The 26,222-nt window shown below is 37.5% G+C and overlaps 1 protein-coding gene across 1 annotated transcript; it reads left to right on the top strand.

Annotated features, from left to right (window-relative positions):
• The first annotated feature begins 303 nt into the window (after positions 1–303).
• Positions 304–17,760, top strand: LOC114302049 (ATP-dependent zinc metalloprotease FTSH 11, chloroplastic/mitochondrial). Its single transcript, XM_082882150.1, has 17 exons — positions 304–1,189; positions 3,046–3,199; positions 4,398–4,490; positions 4,701–4,789; positions 5,249–5,372; positions 6,101–6,220; positions 6,643–6,693; positions 7,752–7,813; positions 12,471–12,528; positions 14,188–14,313; positions 14,394–14,474; positions 14,696–14,825; positions 14,968–15,116; positions 16,256–16,537; positions 16,807–16,896; positions 17,001–17,054; positions 17,384–17,760. The coding sequence occupies exons 1-17, from the start codon at positions 597–599 to the stop codon at positions 17,540–17,542; spliced, it is 2,415 nt and encodes an 804-aa protein (XP_082738276.1). The 5' UTR covers positions 304–596; the 3' UTR covers positions 17,543–17,760.
• Positions 17,761–26,222: the final 8,462 nt, after the last annotated feature.

Below are 26,222 nucleotides of genomic sequence, written 5' to 3'. Positions count from 1 at the left end.
CCCTGAATGCTATATTTGCATAACAAATTAGGAGGTAATTTGTTATGAAATTTAAACATCAAGAGACAAATTGTTATGAAAATACAAATCTTAAGGAGAGGGATGCAATTTTTAAAATCTCAAATGAGTATCTATAATTTAACAAAATTTCAAAGGAGATATATGTAATTTCTCCTCTTTTTTTTTTTTTTTTTTTTTTTTTTTTTTTTTTTTTTTTTTTTTTTACAACTCACACCTTCAATCTTAGAATTGTATTTTAAAATAGCCTACTTTTAAATAGAGGTACAAGTCAAAAGTGGACCTAACTTAGCTTAGTCGTGACACAGAAATGATGTTGATTAATATGTACATATACATATATATTGAGACGAACCTAAACCTCAACGAACTACTATAACTAAACACCACACCTTAGCGCCAATTTCAATCGAGATAAGGTTTTCTCTTCATATTAAACTTTCTCTCTCTCTCTCTCTCTGGCTCAATTGTGTGGTTCATACGCTCAATACGGAGAGATTAGAGAGAGAGAGAGAGATAGAGAGAAGTGAAGTGAATTCACTACCGGCAAAGAATCTTCGGTAAACCCTAGCTAAGCCATGACTGCTCTTCAAGCTTCTCTCCTGTGCAAGCATTCATCACTCTCTCATTTCTATCATTCGAAACACCTTCAACTTTCTCTCTCTAACAATCGTCGCTCTTCTTCGTTCTATCTCTTTACACTTGATGATAATTCAACTTTTCTCAAATCTCGATTTCGTCGCTGCCGTCTCGTTTTCTCATGTACACTCCATCCTGAGGATGTGAATTCGAGCCCCGAATCGAAAATTTCTGATAATGATTGGATTTCGGACTTGGGAGAATCTCGAGCCAATGAAATTTCAGGCGAGAATAAGAGGATTGAGGGTGGGGATCTTCCGAGTGTTGGTTCTGATGTTGAAAGGGAGTTGAGGTCGGAGAATTCATTGGGGAAAGGAGATGCGAAGAGTAGGTTGCCTGTGGTGGTGTTTTTGATGGGTTTGGTGGCTGCTGCGAAGCGGCTAATGGAGAAGGTGTTGTTGTCGGATTGGTTCAATTGGTGGCCGTTTTGGAGGCAGGAGAAGAGGTTGGAAATGTTGGTTGCGGAAGCTGATGCAAATCCGAAGGACGCAACAAAGCAGAGTGCTTTGTTGGCCGAGCTCAATCAACACAGGTTAGGCTCTCCATGATCTTCAATTTGGGAATTGTTTAGTTGATTTTCTCTTGGTTTAGTTTTAAGCATGATCATTATGATTTAGAGCGCAAATATCATTTTAGAATAAAAATGATAAAAAAAATGTTCTAGATTATGAACATTTTGACTAAAAAAAAAAATTACATATTTGAATTTATATATTTACATCAAAATAAAAGAAAAAAACATGATTGAGGATGAAAGAAAAGACCAAAGAAAGGAATAAAAAAAATGGAGAAAGAAAGAAAAGGTAATCAGAAAGCAACTTGTGTTACGGAATATAAAAATGAATAGGGAGAGTTGATGCACACTTCACGCATGAAATATGTAATTTGTTCCATGGGCAGTGCAATTTGAGTGGGTTGAGATGTGAATTAAGTGTTAGGTTTAAATATTTTATTACCAAGCAAGAAATACAATAGACCTCAAATCATGTACGACAGATTTGCGAAAAACAAGAAGCTCACCAAGGTGAGGAGCACTAGAACACCTCACCTAGGGGGCTACCAGCTAGGAACACACAAGATTACTCAGTGCCATATCCAAAAACAACAAAAACTATAGCTAGACAACTCAAATGGTGGGGAGTCTGGGGATTCATGTCCCCCACAAGCATGGGCAGTGCTACATTAAAGCTTGGGGGGTCAGTTGACCCCATCAACTTGGAAAAACTTACTAGATATGTGTATATATATAAGTTTTGAGTGAGATTCCTCAGGTGATCCCATTGAAATGAATGAAGAAGTATATAAAAATTAGATCTTGGGTCAATCTAGTCAACAAACAAAAAATTGCACCACAAATCTCATGCAACTGTAAAACCCATAAACTTGCTTCTTTAGCACTATTGAAGCATATGGATTGGAAGGAATTTATTGCCTTTTGCCTTGTTTCTAAATAAAAAAATGAATTTTTTTATGAAATTGGAATGAAATTGAGCTGAAATCATTGGAATTAAGGTTTTAGTTTTGCAAATTAAGGTATAATTTTTTTATAATTGTGGAAATTACATTTAGTTAAGATTAAAAAAAAAAATTAATGCATAAATTCTATTGAGGTTGGTTTTATGCAATTTAACCCAGGTGTAAAAAAAAAAAATTAAAAAAAAATGCAATGACCACACCAAAGAAAATTCCTGGAACTGTCACTGCACTCAATCCAAACTTCCAAATGAAAAGATGGTTAGATTATGGGAGTCACTCTCATTCAGAATGATTCATGCCACAAATGTACAAAAGTCAAAAGGAAAAATAAATTCTGCTAGGCCTATTGCAAACTTGTGAAATGCCTCAAATGTATAGCTTCCCACTAAATCTCCAATTCCCTTCTGCAGCGGATAGCAAATGAGGGGGGCATATAACGTTTCAATAATGCTACAGTGACCACATTTATCTACCATGTTGTGTTTACCATCTCAAATTGTGTGATGACACTCTAGATGGTAATCAAAACATGTGGATAAATGCCATATTTTTAATATTATTTATGACATTTAGGACAGTTATGTTTAGTGTAATTTCTTTGAGCCACAACAAAATAAAATTTTCAAATTTTTAGGCTGGCAGCTGCCCCCTCTCGAGCTCGAGTGGCTCCGCCACTGCATAGGAATGTGATTGAGCTGGCGAAAAACTTAGATGAAGTAAGCCATATGTAAAAGAGAAAATTTTAGAAGCCAAAAAAATGAAAAATGTAGATGGACTAAGTTGATGTTAGAGCGCTCTCTCTCTCTCTCTCTCTCATAGATAAAAAAATATACATGTGAAAGTAATTTCTTTGCATTATATGGTATTTTGTGAAAAATGTGTGAGTGACTATTATTTAAAATTTTCTTCCAGTCCTGAGGCTGTGATCACGCGATTTGAACAAAGGGATCATGCAGTAGACAGTAGAGGAGTTTCAGAATATATTCGAGCTCTTGTTGCCACTAATGCCATTGCTGAATATCTTCCAGATGAGCTATCTGGAAAGCCTTCTAGTCTTCCTACATTGGTAATTAATTGTGATTCATTATTATTTCTTGTGATATATTTTAGTTTTCGCATGATTGGTATGTATCAGTTTTAGCCTTGTCTTGTACAATTTGGCAGGCCTTGATCAATGTTAAAACTATGAACTTCAAGGAATATGTGAACACATGGTCAACCCTCTAATGTATCAATACTGATAGTTGTAATTATTTATTATTATCACAAGTTTTGGGGCTCATACCATGTTGAATAATTAGTAATTCCATTACCAAATAATTAATTGTTTGAAAATCTGTCATGGTACTAATTATGAGAACATATATATGTAGGCTTACATGAAAAATAGTGGCAACATAAATGTATCAATAATAATAAGGGTGGAGCTTTATAGTGATTTAGATAAGTATGGTATATATATATATTTTTGGGTTTAATTCTCTTTTTGGTGAAAAATCCAATCAGCCTTGGTGATATGTGCGCTCAAAATCATTTGTAAAATATATATATATATATATATATGTGCACTCAAAATCATATGATTGTAAAAAGGTTTTTCACTAATAAGACTTAATAATAATATTTGATTATTTAATAATTTTTGTCTCCTGCCTTATTTAAAATAGTAATTATGATAATACAATGGTAAGTTTTTAGTCTCCCAAAATTTTTGTTAGATAGATTTTAATGGCACGCAAACTGTTGGTGCTGGTATTCCAAAATGCTGGGTACAAAACCAAGAGTTCGAAGTAACATGTATTATTAGGTCTTAAAGTTTCTGATGTTTTCTATGTCCATCTCTGTTTTACCAGTCTTGGTGTCTAGGTTAGAGCTTAAGAGAGATTTTCTTTCTTGCCTCCTTTGTACTTTTCTTTTACATTCTCTCTTATTTATTTTTAGTAGAATGGGTGAGGGAGGTTCATTCCTCCATAAATGTCGAGAGTGATAAATTAAAAAAAAAAAAAAAATTAAGGTGCTTAAGCTCCTTTTTTGGCTTGTCAAAGCTATCCCATCAAGCTTCCTTTATTTCATTGCATATGTTTGCCTCTATTATTATTTCTTAGATTGGTTTTTCTCACTTATTGGTTCAGATATTTTCATCTTTGTTAGTAGTTTTTTAGAAGGTTATATTGGAATCATTTTTAACATGTTTGTAAGCTATAGTCAATAGAGTTTATATTAATGTTGTAGTTTTGCCACTAATTGTAAAAATTTACATATAGTTGGAAGAGTTGAAGCAGCGTGCATCAGGAAACATAGATGAGCCCTTTCTGAGTCCTGGCATATCTGAGAAGCAGCCATTGCATGTGATGATGGTAAGGACTAAAGAGTTATATGAAATCTAGTCCTATTTCTTTTTCATATACGAAGATTTGCGTCTTATACTAATGTGGCATGGCGTAATCTGTGGTTGTGCAATTGAAGATTGATAATCATATATTTTATGTCTCACCATTTTATTTACTGGGGAATTTTTGTGTCTCCGTTTGTTTTTGAATCTTACCATATGTTGTTTTCTCTGTTAGGTTGATCCTAAAGTGCCAAATAGATCGTCGCGCTTCGCACAAGAGCTCATCTCAACAATCTTGTTCACTGTTGCTGTTGGTTTAGTGTGGTATGGGCTTTTCTTTCATCTACTGTAAATTTATATACAATTTTTTTGTGTTTCTCTCTAGGTGTTAATAGATTTCATTTCATTTATGTGTCATGTCTATATAAGAATATCTTTTTCTTATTTTAAAGGGTAATTATCAAATAAGTCCTATGTTTTCCTTAAAATTTCTATCAAGTCCTATTAACACTATGGTTAGAGGGTTGATTCGTGTGTTAATAGGACTGAATGGAAATTTCATGAGGAAAGTAGGACTTATTTAAATTTTTTTTCCCTATTTTTAATTCAGAGAATCATGTTTTATTGAATACCCTAAAGTTAAGACAAAAAGGTTCAAAGAGAGATGAAGGGCTTGATTATTGAACACCACTTGCTCTCACTTATGTGGAATACACTGTTTGAGAGAATATTTGCTGCTTATATCCTTTTGCGATTATTTTGAATTACTGATTCTTCTTTCAGGGTACTGGGTGCTGCAGCACTTCAGAAATATATTAGTAGCTTGGGTGGGATAGGAACGTCGGGCATGGGCTCAAGTTCTTCTTATTCACCAAAGGAACTGAATAAAGAGATTATGCCTGAGAAGGTAGGTTTATGGTTGTGTGTCTATAATGCTCCAGTCTTTAATGACTGCTGGCCATGAGATGTCAACCGTCCTCATTATATTGTTTATTCCATGTTGAAGGGGACATACTGGTTTAGGCTAAATTTGGATTTTCAGTGTTTTGCAGGAAGTAACAAGTGTATATGAGAGGTTGAAGTTAGTCTAAAATTAAACTGAATAAGAATATTTTCAGCAAAGGGGAACTATAATCATATTGCATACAATTCTATGTTTCCTCACTTATAACAGTTTGTCTACATTTCCTCAAGATTCATGAATACTATTGCGTAATGTGATTAAGGAGCAATTGATGAAGTTACATGTATGAGAGTTGTCAAGGGTCATTGCTTTGCACAATTTATTGCTTGAAATTATTGAAAGCATAGAGTCCTGCATAGGACTGCATTCTAATATGCAGATAACCGCACACCTGAATATGCAAGTATTAAAATCTTTCAGTCTGAATTGTAAAATGCATTTGACAACATACCTAGAATCACCACTTGTTGACACTGTTTTACTACTTTACTTTATTATCACTAATCACTTATTCCATGTAGTGTTGTACATGGTTTCATGTAATTTGGAGTATAGTTTTATCCTATGTCTCAAATTTATTATATTCATTCGTCATAACGGATAATTTTTGTTGTTCAAATTAACTAGTCATAGTTTGCGTAAGTAGTCCTGATGAATTGGTTTCACTGCAGAATGTTAAAACATTTAAGGATGTTAAAGGTTGTGATGATGCTAAACAAGAGCTTGAGGAGGTAGTAGAGTACCTAAAAAACCCAACAAAGTTTACCCGACTTGGGGGGAAGTTGCCTAAGGTTTGTTATGATGTTTTGTCGTTTGGAAATATATTTACTTGCTTCAAATGGTCCTCTTATGTATATAATCTCTTCAAAATGTCATCCTTTCCTAGTGGAGCACTTGGTGAGTGATCAACTTCTGTAGGTAGTTCTTGATGTGTATGTATGTAGATCTGTGTACTTGGTAAATCAGATACTTGCAAAAGTACACATCTAACAGCTCACAATTCTACAGTTGACATGATTTCTCATGTTATATGATACCCAACTGTTTCTTGAATTTGGTTTTCCTTGTCTTTAGTGTTCAATTGTCATGGATTAATTTTTTTGGCAGCATCCTGTTGAATGCCAAGCCTGTGTACTTTGCTAAAATTATTGTACTTTTTAATTTACTTAGTTTGTTCAGTGTTTTACTGTAAGTATGATACATAAATTTGCAGGGAATTCTTTTGACTGGAGCACCTGGAACAGGCAAAACTCTTCTTGCAAAGGTAAGGTGTTGGATATTCTTACAAATGGTTCTTAACATGTTTTGTGGGCTTACTGTAGGTATTTATCTGGTTGACCTTTTGATAAGCTGCTAGGGATCAGGGTTCATATCCATGTTTCTGTTCTTTTATTTAGTTTTTTGGTCCTTTTAACTGCGATCCTTGATGCCATGATTGGTGAATACGATATTGCAATTTGCATGATATTCAATTTGAAGTTTTGTAGTCACTAAATTCAGTTCTACTGTGTCCATGGATCTTCTGCAGTGCTCAGCAGTTATGAACTTTAGAAGCTCCTAGGTCTGAATTGAATCTTTAACAATTGGATAATTTGTGATTTTAGTACAAGTTGGTTCTCCTTTTAAACCTTACTCACCTTGATAAAATAGGCACATATGGAACAACAGCATATTTGTATCCATTGGGAAGAACAGTTGGATAATTTCCTTTAATTCTTTTGTTACAGGCATTCTTCTTCGATTTTATTTTGTAATTAATAGGTGCAAACCCATGCATGAATCAATCAGGACTGTTATTTATCTTTCTAATCATGTGATTAAAATGTCATTTATCAGCAATGAATTTCTGTGTTTATGGCTTGCTTTATCATTTTCGGTGATGGTGGAAGTTCTAACATTCTGTGAATAGTACCTTGCTAAATTTGTGTGCCTCTGTTTCTAACAGTCCATTTGGTACAAGGGTGGAGTGTGAGGAAGGAAAAGGGAAGAAATGAAGGGAGTTACCCTTGTTTGTTTGGAAGGAGAAGGAAAAAGGGGGGGGGGGGGGGCACCACACCATTCTCTTTCTGCCCAAAAGTGAGTAGAAAGGAGGGGGTGAAGGAAGGAAACTTGTTTATAGTATTTTTGCCCTCAAATTTTTTTTTAATGTGTCAGAGCCCTTCTTTCTTTCTGCTCAACCAAACAAAAAGGAGGAAAGGACATGTTCTGTTCCCCAGTAGTAACTTGTTAATGCTCCCATCTTCCCTTCAATTTTCATCACTTGTATCAAATGGGTACATTTATATACTTCTGACTCTGGTGAATGCATCTGGAACTTTGAAGGCTATTGCTGGGGAAGCTGGGGTACCTTTCTTCTACAGAGCAGGTTCTGAATTTGAGGAGATGTAAGTAATCCATTTTTCTACTATATATATTGAGTTACTGAAAATGTGGCTGAACTTGTGATTTTTATTGCCACCTTGAGGAATAACAACGTAGGGAAACAAAGATATTTGCATTTTATTTTTTATTTTTTTGCTGATTTGTGATAAGAATCTTCAAGTTATTGTTACACAAAATACCACTTCCTATCGGATTACTCTGTTACCTTGTAGCTAAAAATTGTGAAGATATCAAGGTTCTGAAAAGCGGTTGTGGTCGCCGTAACGGTGGCGGTGGCACGGTTGCGGTTGCGGGGTGTAAAGGCCGTAGCATAACGGTTGCGGTAACCGGAACCGTAAATTTTTTTATTTTTAGCATAATTTTAAAAAAATTTACCGATACGCATATTTTTTTTCCATGATCATATTTATTGGGTTTAAAATAAATATTGATCAATTGTTGTAAATTTTTAAGTATGATCCAATATATTTTATATTTTTAAATCACTATAAAATGAGTTTTTTACATTTTATTTTAATAATTAATGGCTTTATATTATACAAAAAATCCATCACTAACTATTATATATAAAATAAACAATGACAAAAGTAAGAGAATAAATAAGAGCCTAAATATATATATATATATATTGTTAAAACCTACCATCACCTACTCCACCTACTACACCTACCACCTACTACACACCTACCACTACCACCTACTACCACCTACTCCACTACATCTCCTATATAAGGAGCCCCTCACCATTTGTAATATATAACATACATCAATCAATAATACAATTCTCTTTATAATACATCAATTTTAACATGGTATCAGAGCAGGTTTAGAACCTAATATTTTCGCTTCCTCGGCGGGCGGCAACCTCACCTTAGCTGCCCGCCGGACCTCAACCTAGTCCGCTAGAATTTTCTACACATACCTTCACTCTTCTTCACCACCTCGCCGAAGCAAACCCAAAATCCCTCTGGGACATTTCGTCGAACACCATGTCTGCAACAATGATGGGCATGACACACACAGAGATGAGGCTGCTAACCCACAACATGCTATCATCCAACATCAAGGGGGTCACCATATCTGCACCATTTTCACTAGTCGAGAGCTCTGAGATTCAGAGATGGCGAGATCGGCCCTCCTTCACTTGGCTCGTTCGCAGACCACTCATCGTCTCAAGTCCACAACTTCACTCTCTGGTTGTTATCCCCGTAAGTTCGGAACATGGTCACCACACCCTCCGAGTACCAATACCAACCTCAACTCTGCTTCACAGTTTGCCATTATGCAAAACAAGATGGGCATCTCAATCCCCAAGGGAAGATGACAAGATCAGCATTGGACCTCGTAGAGGAGTAGAAGCTCTAGTTGATGATAAGGATACAGGGGTTGCTTATTATGGTCCGATCTCAAGTACTATCAAGAAAGTGAAGCTCCTCTCTCTTTCGGTGCATGGACAGAAGAGGGCCTTTGATCTGAGCAAAACAGACACACAGAGACATCTCTCTCTAGTTTTTCAAACCCATTTTCCTTTTCTTCTTTTATTTCTTTATTTTTTCTTTTCATCCATTTTACTTTTCTTCTCCCACCATTTCACGGTTCCCATTGCAGAATTACTGCCATAATAACCCACACAGCACACCATGAGTTGGAGCCATAATCCAGAGCACTTGCTTTTATTTTAATATATATATATATATATATGTTTATTATAATATATTACTCAAAACTCTCACAGAGCTTCATACACACACACCCATTCTTCTTTTATTTATTTAATCACACCCACTCAGTTTGTTTCACTCTCATTATCACATCCATACACACCCGTATCATGTTGTCTTCCACTTTCTTTTATTTATCCTTTTAAGATACATCCTTATCATGTTGTTCTCAACTTTCTTTATTTTATATATATATATATATCTCTTTTTATTATATTACTCCCCTCTCTCTCCTCCGTTTGATTTCAAAATCCATTATTTTTATTTATTTTCTCCAAACCACTTTCCTTATTTTCCCCATCTTTTATTTTGATTTCAAATATATTTTTATTATTTCTTTCTTTATTTTTCTTTCACATTATTTTTTAATCGTTTTCAAATTACATTCATACCATATAGCTTTGCACACCAAACCATATTTTATTCCTCTCAGGGATAAACCCCGATCACATTTTTACACACAAAACAACAAAAAAAAAAAAAAAAAAAAACAAACAAACAAACAAAAAAAAACAAAACAAAAAAAAAAAAACAACAAAAAAAAAAACAAAACAAAACGATTTGTTTTCTTTTCTGCAGACGGCCATCCACCGACCTCACTTCATCTACTCTGCCGCTGGTCTCTTCTTCTTGCCTTCGTCCTGGGCGGCCCTTGCCGGTGCTGCCTCCGTGTTTCCCACTCCACTGGGCACGATCACTACTCCCTGCTCCTCCACTGCAGCATATGGCGGACCTCCAAATCGGAACATAACGGTGGCTTTCCGCTTCAGCTCCTTATTTTCCGCCTTTAGCACACTTATCTCTGCTCGCGCATCCTTATACATGCGTTGGAGCAGAGCCAGTTGGGCGTTTAACTGCTGCACCTCATTTGTCCTACTCTGCAGCCGGTGCGACAAGTTTGTGACCGCCGTCATGGTCTCCACACATGACTTCAAAGTATATTGATTGGCCTCAATATCTGTTTGCACTGTCATTTTTTGCTCCACCGACCGTATAGGGAAGTTCAACGGCGCAAAACCAGAGGCGCTTGGTTGCGGTTCAAGGGCCACCGCACCAGTTATTTCTCTTGTGGACTCGTTCAGGTCTGGAAAGAGCGTGAGCAGACCACGGGAAGAGGAGGCCATGTTCTGGGTAGCTGGACGGGAAGAAGAGGCCATGTTTTTGGGTTGCTGAGTGTTTCAGCGAAGCAGCGATTTTCGACTGGTACTTTCAGAGAAGGATTGGTTACAGAGTGTTTACAGAGTATTTCAGAATGCAAATGTTCGGCGGTTTCAGACTGGTTTGCACAGCCTCCGCCTCAACCTTGGTTAAATAGCCAAGGCAGACACGCGCATCATGCGTCGCTCGGCGCTCGACGACAACATGGGCGCGCCTTTTGATGGCACGCCTTTTTATGGATTGGGCACGCCTTTTGATGGCACGCCTTTTGAAAGATTGGGCACACCTTTTGAGGGTGCGACTTTTTAGGGGTCCGACAAGACTCTGTAAACTGTCCCGACATTGATTCCGGTTAGCTCCTTCATGGGTCCGACAAGACTCTGTAAACTGTCCCGACATTGATTCCGGTTAGTTTCTACAAGGGTCCAGCAAGACTCCGTAAACTGTCACAACAACTGTCACAACATTGTCTGCTACAACGGTCCGACATGACCCCATAAATTGTCTTCTACATCGGTCCAACACGAGCCAGTGTCTTCTACATCGGTCTGCCATAACCATACAGTCTTCTACAACGGTCTGACACGACCATACAGTGTCTCCTATCCATTTTTTATTTTTCAGATTATTTTCTTGCTTTGTTACTCTCTCCAAACTCAAGTTGGTTAGTTCTTATCCCCCTTGAGTTTGCGGGGGGCTGTTAAAACCTACCATCACCTACTCCACCTACTACACCTACCACCCACCTACTACACACCTACCACTATCACCTACTACCACCTACTCCACTACATCTCCTATATAAGGAGCCCCTCACCATTTGTAATATATAACATACATCAATCAATAATACAATTCTCTTTATAATACATCAATTTTAACATATATACATATTTTAACCAAGCCAAATAGATAATGATCACATTTTTTTTTTTTTTTTATTATTATTATATATAGATAGACACACACAAACAAAATAATTGAGTGATAGCAGTTGAATAGAATAGCATAGGTCTTACAGTTTTAACAAATCAATAACATGTTCTTCATATTCCCTCTTCTCTCTCTATCTCTTGCTCCTCCATCTTCTCTCTTTATCTTCTCTCTATCCCTCTTCCACAATTTTCAGCTTTTTTTTCCTGTTTTTTCAAAAGAAACAGTTCAGAACCGTTACGTAACGGTGCGTAACAGGCTGTTATGACCGCTACGACAGCCGCTACAGCCGACACACCTGTGAATCTCAATCACACTGCAAAAGCAGCCGTAACGGATGGTTGTAACCACCAAAACTGTTACGTAATGGCGTTACGTAACGGTTGCGGCCGCTTTTTAAAACTTTGGAAGATATAGAAAAAAGCCTTGCCCCTTCCCAAGGATGACAACAACCCAAGCGGAAACTGTTGTATGAAACTAATTTACACGGCACTCTAGATATTTATAAGTTTAGAAATAAAGTGATGATGAACTCTCTGTCTGTTTCTGAGAAGATTAAGATGCTTGTTTTTCTAAAAGGTTTTACTTCATTAACTTTTGCATAGATTTTATTATGCCTCTATTTTCAAATAGTGTGAAGGCAAGTAGTAGCAATTTCAGAATCAAGTGACAATGTTAGAGGGAATGGATTTTTGTCTATTTTCTTATCATTTCTAAAGTATTTTCATATGCAAGCTAGTCATCAGTTGGGGTTTGAACTAAGAGTTACTAATCTACTATTTTAGGTTTTCTAGACAGTGTATGGCTTCAGGCTGAAGTACTTGTCATGTTTCTTTTTCTCTGCTAGGTTTGTTGGGGTTGGGGCTCGACGTGTAAGATCCTTATTCCAAGCAGCTAAGAAGAAGGTTTGTTAGTGCAACTGCTGCAATCTTTTGTGATGGTTCCAATCAGAAACGATAAATATTTTATTACTCTTAAATGAATAATCGTGGCGATGACTGTTTCTGCATTACTTATAAATGTTGTGATTCTTGTGCCTATTATATGTTGCACATATGCGCAAACATACTTATATCAGTATGTTTTCTGTTCTTGCTCATCTAACTGTATTGTGCTAGAGATTTAATTTCTCAAAGAGAATTGAAGATTCGACTGGTTTGAACAAAATGAAAAGAAAAAATATGAGAAAACTACAACCAAGACACGATGGTGCTAGGATAGGAATAGAAAAACCTTAACAAATGTTTATATATGTGATGCCTTTCGACCCAGTCCATGACTTGAGTCACTTGCTAATACCTGAATATGTTGTGTCTGATAGATCTAAAAGATAAAAGTGAAATTGGTGCAAATAAATTCTATATTTTGGCAACACCACGCTTGATGTAATTCTTCATTTGATTCTCTACGTAAATTGTTGGTTGATATCGCAATTTGGTGGCATTTCAAGTTTGCTGTCGGCAAGTTTATTTTCAATCCTCCATCAACCACTTCATATATCTTTTTCAAACCCTCAACCTCAATAGATGTACATGGAAGCCATAATCGCATCAACCCACCACCACCTATTGGCAGCAGCCACCGTCCTTGCAAAGCTAGGACTATCCTTTATTCATCTTAATATTTATGTGATTTATGTCTCTGCTGATATAAGCCATTTTGATCAAAGGCTATTAAAGGGGCACTTCCTTGAGTGATTGAGCTGTTCTTCCAGAAAACTGTGCCTGAGAAACAATATAAGGAGAAAAAGGAGAACAGATGATTGCTTAGATGTAATTTCTGGTGTCTGGGGTAGGCATGTAAAAAGGACCTGAGGCTTGTGAGCTTTCTCGGATCCCCTGAGCTGACCTATTTTTTGGAAAATAATCAAAAATTTGAGGGCCATGCAAAAGCCCAGTTCAAGCTGGTTTAGGCTTGATCTTAGTTGCATGAAGCGGAAGTAGGGGGGCCAGGGGACATAGAAGAGTTTAAGGTTGTAGAGAGGCCTATGGGAGCAGTTATATATTTTAGATCGTCATTATACTTGAGACAAAGAAAGAAGAAGACACTTAAAAGTTCGCTGAACACTTCACATGGAAAAATGAGCGCTGTGGCTGAGAAACTTCCTCCTGGCCCCACATTATTTCAAAAATTGCCATTTAAGAATATGGGTCAACGCTTTAGACCTTCATTGTACTTTGAAATGCTGCCATGATTCCTACTTGCGACACTTGATATAAGCACTACCCATTTGCTAAACTTTCAGATGTCATAACGTAACTATGTGGTTGAAAGTTCCTTTTTATTTGATTGATTCTGAATGTTTAATAACCAATTCAGAAGATATTGTAAGGGTTGGCATCCTTTTTTATTTGAGTCAAACAAAAAATGAATGCATCATGTTTATATATAAAGAAACCAATGATGTGCTCAACAGTTTCACATGTTGAGAAAGTGAGTGATGCTGAATCTTTTCTTTCTTTTTTTTTCTTTTTTACCCCAGGATCTGTCCCCAATTCTTAACATTTGTATGTTTTAGAAAGAAACTTACTGATTTTCACATTTACTTATTACTGCTTTAATAGGCTCCTTGCATCATTTTCATTGATGAAATCGATGCTGTTGGCTCCACACGGAAGCAATGGGAAGGCCATACAAAGAAAACGTTGCATCAGTTACTCGTTGAAATGGATGGTTTTGAACAGAATGAGGTACATATGGATAAGATTGTTACATTAAAGCAATGAATATCTTTCATGCATGTTTAATATAAAGATTAACTTTCTTTTAGGGCATAATTTTGATGGCTGCAACGAACTTGCCTGATATACTTGATCCAGCTTTGACAAGGCCTGGTAGATTTGATAGACATGTAAGTTCTTTGATGATGCATAGAAACTGTGCGGTCTAATGAATGATATTGTTTAGGAATACATGTTCTTATTTTGAAAAATATTTGCAGAAACTTGAGGAAGTCTATTTAGTAATGAGCCCCAATTTGGAGTTTTTCTTGAGATCTATCTGTCATCAGTCTAAGCAAGTAAAAATTCTGTTGTATCTTAAGGGTGAATATTAACAAGAACTCGTTTCTAGATTGTTGTTCCTAATCCAGATGTGCGGGGTCGCCAAGAGATATTGGAGCTCTATCTACAAGATAAACCATTGGCTGATAATGTAGATGTGAAAGCAATTGCTCGTGGTACACCAGGGTTCAATGGGGCAGGTACATCTTTTTTGTCCTCTTGGATATACAAACCATAATTTTCCCTCGATGTGTCACCAATCAAACTGTTTCTACTAGGAATGGTGTGATGTGGTAGGACCTGCTTCATCTTCTTCTCTCGTTTAAATTTCTTCTCAAACAGATTTGGCAAATTTAGTAAATATTGCTGCCATTAAGGCTGCTGTTGAAGGTGCTGAGAAGCTAACAGCAGCAGAGTTGGAGTTTGCAAAAGACAGGATAATTATGGGTACAGAGCGGAAAACGATGTTCATTTCGGAAGAGTCTAAGAAGGTAGGCATGTCATTAATGTGGAAATCTAGCATTAAGAGTTGAATGTGACTAGCTTGGCTTGATGTTTTGTTTCATTGTTGTGAAGTCACATCTTCGGTCCTCAGCACTTCTTTCCTTTACCAATTTTTTTTAAAAAAATTCTTTTTTATAAATAGGCTTCTATTGGTGGCCTTATCTGGGATTCTGATGACCGCCTTTTGGTGTGTAGAATCTCTCCAGTTGTGCAGTTGGGGTTCTCATGGCTCATTCTTATTAAAGGATGAGGCTAGCAAAGCAAGTTTGCATATGCAAACATGCTTTCTAGCTGTTGAATAATGATGGATTTTAGGGATATGAGTTAAAACTTAAATGGATGGAAGAGTAACTCCATTGGTGAGCTGGTAGCCACCTAATCAATAAAGAGAAAAAATTGGGTTTCACTGGGACTCTGGGAGTTCAAAGCAAGTTTTGTTTGATCCTAACTAGTATTCTTGTTCTGGTAGGGATCATTTCACATTCCATCCGATTTCCCAAGGGTTTGTTTGCATTGGAATTGAAGGTTTGAACCCTTCCATCAAACTTTCCAGCAAACATATTCCTATAATCAATTGTACATGCATCATGTATATTTGCCAAAATATATGTGAATGTTTATAGGAAAACTAGAAGTAATTTTTCTGTCACAAGAAGACAAATTCCAATAAAAAACCAACAAGGAGAGAATCCATAGAGTTTATGTTTCAAAGAGTCATGTTTATAGGCACATATATTTATTTCTGCCATTGTGCTTAGGCAAGGAAGTTTATTGACATAACATCTACAATTGGATTCAAAAAAGCATAGACCTTGGGCAATTTGGCGAAGAGAAAACTACTCAAATAGTCTGTTAGGCCAAAATTAAACCATGGAAATGAGATTAAGAGTCTGATCTCAATAATTAAGGTAAAATGTAGTGCAACAAATTAGATGTCGACTAGAGTGGTTAGGATCACTTGAACTTTGACTTTTCATTTATGATATGGATTTCCCGACTTTCCCTGTTCACCTGTTACTTGCACCCTAATATACTGCATTTGAAGGTTTACTTTTCGGTTTTGTTAAACTCTTCCATTCAGAGTTATTCACAGCATTGATATTGTGGTTGACATTGCCTTTTTCAGCTCACTGCATATCATGAGAGTGGACACGCACTTGTAGCCTTGAATACTGATGGTGCACATCCAATTCACAAAGCAACGATCATGCCACGTGGATCTGCTTTAGGAATGGTTACACAACTCCCTTCAAGTGATGAGACATCAATTAGCAAGAAGCAGTTGTTAGCACGTCTTGATGTTTGCATGGGAGGAAGAGCTGCAGAAGAGCTTATCTTTGGTCAGGACTATATCACCACTGGAGCGAGTAGTGATCTTCAGACGGCTACAGAGCTTGCCCAATACATGGTATTCCTTGTTTCTTCAAAAAATCTTTTTCTTTTTTCTTTTTTTTTTTTTTAATTTAAAATCTGGTGACTCATGATTTGGGAAAACAAGTTCTTATATATATAATATATGTAAATGGGAGTTACCAGTTACTGTAAGAGTATGCTAATGTGAAATGGAAATTCCTAGAGTTCCTGGTAAATTCTTAATTCTCTAGTAACCATCTATGAATTTACGGATAGCTTCTTTATTCTAATCAATGATGCTATGGCATTGATTTGATCTGCAAGGTATCCGCTTGTGGGATGAGTGACACAATTGGGCCAGTTCATATCAAAGAGCGACCGGGTTCAGAAATGCAATCACGCATTGATGCCGAAGTATGTTTTTGAAATCTGCATTTCTATTGCCTAAGTATGTTTTTTGAATCTGCATTTGTATTATGATATAGTTCTGCACCTTAATGTTTTTGCGGGTTGTGCAGGTGGTGAAACTTCTAAGAGAAGCATATGATCGCGTGAAAGCCTTGCTAAAGAAGGTTTGTCTATCTATGAATCTCCATAAAATCATAGATTGCGATGATAAAGGAAAAGCTTAGAAAATTAAAAACAGATACTTTGATTCGTCGTCTTGATCAAGTCCTAGTTTCCAGAAGACTAGATTATCTATTTGCTTTGCAGAAGATCTATATTTATCTTTATGGTCTACATAGTGGTCCTCTTATTGGTGTCTTTCATCATACCGTCTCTGATCTTCCTATTCACCCTATTTACCTTACATCTGATGATCCTATTCTATCATCTTGTGTTTTTGTTTATTCTCAAATCCCGAGCCTAACTAACTACAACTTTCTGACAATTTTCCCAGCACGAGAAAGCATTACATGCATTGGCAAATGCCCTTTTGGAGTACGAGACAGTAAGTGCAGAAGAAATCAAGCGCATTCTCCTTCCTTATGGGGAGGGACGGTTGCCGGAGCAGCAGCAACAACAGCAACAGGAGGAAGAGGAACTTGCATTGGCTTGAGAGGCTGGATTTATACTTGTGTAATCTTACCCTGCTAAGGTGGGGAGCTCTGTACAGTGTATACATAGCACAACAGGTAAATATAGAATCCTATGACATGTTTTTCTTGTTGTAACATGTCAAAGGATTTTCTGTACAAACAAACACCTCTGATGTAATCTTGTGCCCCACATTAAGAATTTTATTTGATAAAACACCATCTTTCATTTGAACTAAAACCCCATTTTTTTTTTTTTTGGGTAGGAATAGATCAATTAGTTCATGTAGTTGTTGAATTATCATGTAAAAAAGACAGAAAAAAACTACTCTAAAGTATATATACATATAAATATATTTTGCACTAATATACTTGGGACATGTAGTTGCTGAATTGTCATTTTTTTTTGTGTGGCATTTGTGTCCTTCCATTATCGACTAGGCACATGGTGGTAATTTGACAAGTCAGAAGTAACTAATTAGATAAAGCTTATAAAAATAATAAATTTAAAGTCACATAATTTTATTAAATAATATGTTTATAAAACGTATTTGAAAAATATAATAAAATTATGCAATTATGATTTCATCAACAAATGGGCAATTATGGTAGTTCAATTAATGACCATCAAAACACAAGAAAGGAATATTTTTCTTATTTCATTTTCTTACTACACAAAAAATATTAATAATAAATTTATATTAATAAATACACATTTAACTTTTACTCTGTCTTTGATTAAAAAAAATTGATAAAAAATCAATTTATATGTAATATTTTCAAAAATCTAATTTTTGTTTCATTCTCTTTCCTTTTTCTTTTTCTTTTTTTGTTTTTTTTCACAAATGTATATTCAGATGCAAGATTCCAATACAAATGACATCCTTTTAACCACTAGTCAAAAAATTTAAAAAAAATGCAAAAGTTGAAAACACAAATTATTAAAATAATAATAATAATAAATGAGGAGTGATTGTAACAACTACAAGCAAGGTACCCACAAGACAAGAAATTCAGCTCAGACACGTTGCAGATCTAAAAATAATAATAAATTTATAATAATAAACAAATTTGTCTAAAATGAAGAGCATTGTTCAATTAAACTAAAACAAAATTGCCAAAGGGTACAGCCAACAGCCAGCTTGTCCTCCTAGTTCCTTTCATTTATTTTAATTTTTTTCCCTTCAGATTCCCACCTCCTAATTGTGGTTATATCCCAACTGCCAAAGTTAAATATATTATTATTTCCTTTCGATTCCTATCTTCTATTGTGGTTATATCCCAACTGCCAAAGAGTTGAATTACCACCCTATCTGTACAATAAAACACAGAATGAGACACAAATATTTCATAAAGGATGGATCTCACATGAATGGACACAGATATTTCACAAGAAATGAGTCACACATGTGAACCTCGCATCATGTAAGACACATCTTTTATGAGACATCTGTGTCTCATTCTATGTTTTGTATATATGCACTTAGCACTGCTGTTATCAGTATCATAGAAAACAGCTATCCTATCTTACATAACCATATTTATGTACATTTGTGGCCTAATATGATTGTTTGTTTCGATATTTAAATATAATAGTTTTGAGTTTTTATATTGACACTTTCTTCGGATGGTATATTCTTCGTATAGAGGAATATTGAGTCTCACGAGAGAGGGTGAGATATAAAATGAAGGAAACTTCAAGTTATACACCTAACACAATTTTATTTTATTCGATTTTATTCTTTTCTTTTTTTTTTTTCTCAATTCACACCACTAAAATTTCTATAATGACTTCATCTTCATCATTCATCCCCAAACCTTGACCCTAAATTCATTGACCACTACTAGCTCCCCAGCCTCATCACCACCTTTGCTTTAGCTCCCCTCACTTTTCTGTCACCCTCCTTTCTCAATCTACCACCTCGAAGGTGGGGAAGGTGAAAAAGGATGAGAAAGGCTGGGAGAGGCAATAAAGAGGGTTGGGAGAGGTATGCGAAGGTGTGGAAGGGTGAGGGGAGGTAGCGCAAAGGTGAAGGAACGAATTGGGGCTGGTGGGGCAGCAGTGGCTAAGGTTTACAACAACAACCAACAGTGGTCAGACTGTGTATCTCTTTGTTGGTTATTTTTGTGAGGGATAGAATCATAATCAAAAAATATACGTAGAATAATGTCTAGTAACATAATAGATGGTGTACAAATAGAATTTTCCAAAATGAAGAGACTAAGAGAAGGGGTGATTCTATTTATGTTGGCTACATATTTTGTATAAACCAATCACAGTTTAACACGTGACAGGATAAGGGTAATACGGGAAGACAATTCAAATCTTCAATCGTAATCACACACGTGGTAGTTAGTATTGGTTATTATGGATCTGCATAGCATGGAATCAACAGAGAGGTGTAAGATGACGTGGCTTTAACGGTTACTCATATTTAAATTCAAAAATCAGGAGGGAAGCCCAACTGCAGATATGGCGCAGTGGAGCTAACTGTGAGGAAACATGATCAACAATCATGGAGGGATGATTTAACGGTTAGAAGATCATTTCGACGGTTATCATTGAGAAGTATAAATAGCAGAGAGGGTCCCAGAAAGAGCCCCAGACTCAAATCCAAAAAATCAGTTTTATCAACTTTATTTTCTTTCCAGTTTTTATATTTCTTGTTCTTTACATTCCTGTACTTCAAATTCCTGCACTGCACTTCATTCATAGGAGTAGTTTCAAGTAGTTTGTCGCTGTAAACCTCTACGAGGCTGATTCAGATTTTTGTAAGCCTTCCATTTTACTTAATGAAATGCTACAATTGTTCTTCATTTAATCATTGTTTGCTTAATCCTCCTAAACAAAGCCACCAGTAAAAGTCCTCTTCATTGAGGCTGAAAGAACTAAAACACAATAGTCTGATAATTGGTTGGCAATTAATATTCTGTAAGGACTGATTGATCATTGCTAGCACGCTCAAAATTACAATAATAACCTTCGAAAACCAAAAAGTCAACATATATTTTTGGCACGCCCAGTGGGACTAATTGAAATGGCTAGACGTAGGAGACAATGAGAAAATGAACGCTTGAAAGAAGGCGTGGAAGGAGAGGTAGAAATGCCTAATCTAGAGGATAATGTGATAACACATCCTGTGGAAGTACCTGTTTTATCAGAACCTATGGTCGAACAAACCAGCACTTCGGAACAAGTACTACATGTTCAAAATATTGGACGAGGCCAAGGAATTGGACCATCCACTGTTCCATCTACTCAGCAAATGAATCCATGGAGTGGCCTAGTAGATGCCATGAGACAACAGTTAATGAACACAATGGAAAGGTGGGCAACATTCTTCATGGATCGAATGAATACCCATCAACCAACAAACACAAGACATATGGAGGAAATTTCAAATGTCCCTCAGCAAAGACTGGCTAGAGATAATCAACCTATGCAAAATAATGGACATTCCAATGGTCAAACTAGTAACCAAAACTACGAAAGACCATCACCTAAGTTTTGGTATGAACCTCTTTCGAGACCTGTGACAAATCAAAATGCCTCATTACTTAACAGTGAAGCCATGCAAATTAGTGGATCTGGCCCAACACAAGAAAATGACATAAGAATGTTTCCAAATCCCATATTCGAAGCCATACCTGGCACAAGGAGGTTCACTAATCCTTTGTTCGAATTTATACCTCAGGGGTTGGAAGGGTTCCCTACGACTGGAAGAGACACAACACCTGCTCCAGGTCCTTTCACAGGACAGGCTCAGAGGGGTTACCCATACCCTCAACAGCAGCCAGCACCACAGGGACAACCAGTCCCAAATGTGCCACCCTATGGACCAAGAGGACCTCAAGCACAAGGTTCTCCACCAAATCCTGTGTTTGTTCCTCCAGTAGTGGTTCAACAAGTACAAAATATGGTTCTTAGGGACCAAATTGCTGACATTGTTAGAAAGATGTGTGGACCGATGGCTTGGGGGGTTCAAACTCCTGTGTACAGGAAACCATATCTAGAATGGGTAGATAGGGTACGTGAATACCCAAGAGGATTTAGGATACCAGACTTTGCTCTTTTTTATGGGAATGGAAACCAATCAACGATGGAACATATTGTTAGGTTCGCTGATCAATGTGGTGAATTTACCAATAATGATTACATGAAGTTGAGATTATTCCCAAATTCTCTAACTGGGGCAACCTTTGTATGGTATATTAACCTTACACCTGGTTCTATCCAAACTTGGCAACAAATGGAGGAGGCATTTCATGCCCAATTCTTCCAAACGAAGCTAGAAGTTTCTATGGCAGACTTGGCAAGGCTGAGTCAAAGGCCTGATGAAAAGGTTGCTCAATTTAATACCAGATTCAAAAGAGCACGAAACAAATGTACGATTGTCCTACCAGAGCCTGAGTTCGTGAGATTGGCTCAAAATGATCTAGAGTTTAGGCTTCGAAAGAAGTTTGACTCAACTGAGTTTAGAGACTTAGTGGAACTGACCTATAAGGTGTTTAGGTATGAAACATTACTAGAAGAAGAAGAACAAGATCAAAGTAATGCATCATACATGACGTACTATAGGGATCCTAATTATGAGATTGATGCAACATAGATTGTAGGGAAAGAACCTGTGATCTGTGAAACATTAATTCATAAAGACATAACAATAGACCAGCAGTTTAAAAAGAAAGACCTTCATAGGAAATACTCTTTCGATTTAATAAAGGCAGATGGCATTTTTTATCATTTGCTTACTGCAAACTTCCTGAAGTTACCAAAAGAAGTCAAAATTCCGTCTCCAGAGGAACTTAAAGGAAAAGTGTATTGTAAATGACATTGTTTTTCGAGACAAGATCCAAGAGCAGATTCGAAAAGGGAGTTTAAAATTCCCTGCTAAAGCAGAAAAGGCCATGGGGATTGACACTAATCCATTCCTAGAAATTGGAGAAGTGACAACCAATGTTATTGTGTCAGACTTCCAGAACTTGTTCTTGAAAGAATTGGAAGAGGTCAATGTGCAAATGCATGTTGCCAGCTAGACTACTGTCAAGTAAGATGCTAGAAGTTTACCAGCTATTGGACAAGGTTTTTCAGACCAGAGGGAAGACTCTGATGAAGAGGCACTAGATGATAATTCTTTAGAGGCAGCTGCCATGCAAAGAATGTGTCCCAGATGCAGGTTGAGCTACAAGTGGTTGAAAGGGCTTCCAATTGATGAGAAACAATATTACAAGGATGTGCAGAGGCGTCCTAAACCAACCAGTACTTATAACAAAAGGCCATATCCAACTGGTATTAGGCAGCAGCCATTAATGGCTCAGCCAATAGCCGCTAGAGTGCACTCCAAAAGCAAGAGACCTCTACATGAATCCAGACCACTTAACTATTACAGAATGAAGGGCAATCATCTTGAAAGGAGACCTGAAAGGGGTTCAAGTTATGGGATCAAAGCCACGGATTGGCCCCCTAAACCAGCCTCACACAGGGTGAAAAGTGGCCACCTTCATAGAAAGCCTGAATTGGGCCCAAAACAGGGAGTTAGGGCCAAGCAGTGGCCTTCACAGCCAACTTCGAAGATGGCTTTGAAGGAAGAAAGAGACAGTTCAACAACTGGGCTAGTAAATTCGTGGGAACCTGGGGTCCCAGATTGGTTTGTCATGCAGAACAAACCTAGGGAAATGTTTACTCAAAGAAATATTGTTGGAGACCAAGGTAGGATGGTTAAACCTCCTTTGGTGGCTCCAAATAATTGGGTGTTACTTAAGCATCCAAAAACAAAGGAACCAAATATGGTCCTAGTGATCTCTAGGTCCCAAAGGATGAAGATCCAGCGAAGGTACACTCAGTACCAGAAGGATCTGAAAGAAAGCGGAGAAAGTTCTTCATTGGTCCAGCCAAAGGGCCAGGCAGAGGGAGAAAAAAGTTCAAAGTTAGATCATAATCCAAAATCGACTCCTCAAGACAAAGGAGTTGCAGCAGAGAACAATTGGCCAAAGTTCATTCCGGACTGAAAGCCAAAGAAAGATCCAGTTTGGCAGGTTTGAAAAAAGCTTTGATAGAAAGTAATAATGAGACAGAGGGAGAAGTTGGCCTAGGCCAAAAGAAAGAAATGGTTGAGGAAGAAATGTTTGAAGTCTTCATGGCTGAACAGACATTTTTGGTCGAAAAATCAGTAGAAACAGACCATTCGAAGAAAGTTACTGGTACTGAAGTGCTAGAATGCAGCATGGAAGATGCTTCTGAAGTGATTGAACAAGTTGGCCAAGAAGAGAAATAGGTACAGCCAGTCATCTAATTTGGCTCGTTTCCTCTAGCATCAGAGAATATGGTACATATACTACCACAGGAATTCCAAGCTGAAGATGAAAACCAAGAAGGTCAGGAAATTGACCCGATTCCAGTTTCTAGTGAAGACTCACAAGTGAGTATGGTGCAAGATGAATCCGAAGTGGCCATATCAATGGAAACTGGAGATGAGAGTGAGGAAGAGGTGAGTATTAACCTCTCATACCCTTTTGAGTATCCCACGACATCCATGACATAGCATGTCAAACCCTTGTATATCAAGGCCTTCTTTGATGGGATACAGATGAACCGGGTATTGGTGGATAACGGGGCAGCAGTAAACCTGCTTCCGCAATCTTCTTTAAAGAAACTAGGAAAAAGGAACCCCAGACTAATCCCCACCAGTACAACCATTGCTGGTTTTGCTGGAGACAAACAGATGGCTCAAGGCATTTTGCCCATTAACCTGAGTGTGGGAACCAGAGACTGCATGACGGCATTCTTCGTTATTGACAACAATGCTAAGTATAGTGCTCTACTTGGAAGGGATTGGATTCATACCAACAAATGTGTGCCTTCCTCTTTACATCAGAAGATCATGATGGCCTTGTGCAATGGAGAGACAGAGGAGATCAATGCAGACCCTCAACCCTTCATCGCTTGTGCAGATTTTACAGAAGCCAAATTATATACTGAAGGAGTGACACCACTCAGTATACTAAGAAAGCCTGATGGATCAGTCAAAGTGATGGTTGATGAGGAATTAGCACACCTAAAGCACTTAGTCCAGGAAAGTGTTGATGAAGAGTTTGTCGCCAAGGATGACAATGATGCTTGGTTGTAGACAAAAAAATAGAACCCAGGAGGCCAGATCTTTGGCTTTGATTAAGTTCTCTGTATTGGACGTAAAATCAATAATCTAAAAGATGCAAGAGCAAAAGAAAGAAGCCATAATAATTAGCTGTAAGCAAGAGCAACAGCAGGTTAAGTTTCTGGCCTTGGATAAATACTGCGCATTGGACATTGAAACAAAAGTCTAGGAAATACAGGAAGAAGAAGCCTTATGGACAGACTTTGTCTATGAGGAGGAGGGCAAATATGTTGAATCAAAGAAACTATGAGCAGGACAAAGCAAGAAGTTTGCTTCGAAGACAAAAGAAATCAAAAAAGAAGCATCAGTGAGTTCCCAGATGCAAGACCCTTTGGAAGAAGTGAACTTAAGGGAAGGTTCCATACAGTAGCCCACCTACATCAGTGTTTGGTTAAATGCTCTTGACAGGGACCAGTTGTTGGTGGTCTTGAAGAGATATAAAGATTGTTTTGCATGGTCTTATAATGAACTACTAGGATTGGATAGGTCATTAGTAGAACATAGGCTCCCTATGAGGCCTAATTTCAAGCCATACAAGCAAAAACCAAGAAGGATGAGTCTTGAAGTGATTCAGAAGGTCAAGGAGGAAATTCTCAGGTTCCTCAAGGCATGCTTTATTAGGACAGCCAGGTATGTTGAATGGCTATCCAATATTGTGCCTGTAGTTAAGAAGAATAGTAAAATGAGAGTATGCATCGATTTCAGAAACCTGAATTTAGCAACTCCAAAAGATGAGTACTCCATGCCCACAGTAGATTTATTGGTGGATAGTTCAGCAGGACACAAGATTTTATCAATGATGGATAGGCACTCTGGTTATAACCAAATCTATATTATAGAAGAGGATATCCACAAGACAGCATTCAGATGTATTGGGAACATTGGCACCTTCGAATGGGTTAAAATGCCATTTGGTCTGAAGAATGCTGGGGCTACATATCAAAGGGCTATGAACACTATCTTTCATGATCTCATTGGAGGATATTTAGAGTGTTACATTGATGATTGTAGACACCCCATTTTTGACCGACCTTAAGACTCAGACGTCACCGATTGAGCGCTTGGTGATGTTGCATATCGTGCTTGTTCAGAAGTTTCAGAGTCGCGGCCGTGAGCCCTGCCTCCGGACTTCCGAACCCTCTTCTGTGCCTTGTCTCGGTTTGCGAACCAGACTTGGTTTTCTCTGTTTCTCTTCCTAATGGAAGGGAGAGGTCCCGTAGACCGTCTCTCAATGTCCGTAGGCTACATTTGGTGGCCGTAGGCCATTTTGCCCATTTCGGAGCCCGGTTCCCGGTTTTCGGAGCCGTCAGGCCGTGTGCCTCGGTTCGGGACCGCCTAACCATCTCCGTTTGTTCTGATTTTTGGCATACATCTTATTTGCTCCCTTTTGAGGGACACTGGGGTCTGAGAAGCCCACTTCGTGGTCGAACGCCACTTTCGGTGCTTAACAGCCCATTTTCGGGACCCCGAACTGCGTGTTTTGGCTCCCGAACATTCGTTTTGCAACGGTTTTCGTTCATTTTTGGCAGGTACCTCTGTTTTATCACAG

Source organism: Camellia sinensis, chromosome 8 (assembly GCF_055761805.1).
Source record: "Camellia sinensis isolate YWXY chromosome 8, ASM5576180v1, whole genome shotgun sequence".
Lineage (NCBI taxonomy): Eukaryota > Viridiplantae > Streptophyta > Magnoliopsida > Ericales > Theaceae > Camellia > Camellia sinensis.
This window is presented reverse-complemented; position numbering and strand designations above follow the sequence as displayed.

What these genes read in the sequence shown, in the direction of transcription:
- LOC114302049 (XM_082882150.1), top strand. Translation starts at nt 597, where the DNA reads ATGACTGCTCTTCAAGCTTCTCTCCTGTGCAAGCATTCATCACTCTCT. An exon ending in CTTCTAGTCTTCCTACATTG is followed by an intron (nt 3,200 to 4,397) that starts GTAATTAATTGT and finishes ATTTACATATAG; the next exon opens with TTGGAAGAGTTGAAGCAGCG. An exon ending in AATCACGCATTGATGCCGAA is followed by an intron (nt 16,897 to 17,000) that starts GTATGTTTTTGA and finishes CGGGTTGTGCAG; the next exon opens with GTGGTGAAACTTCTAAGAGA.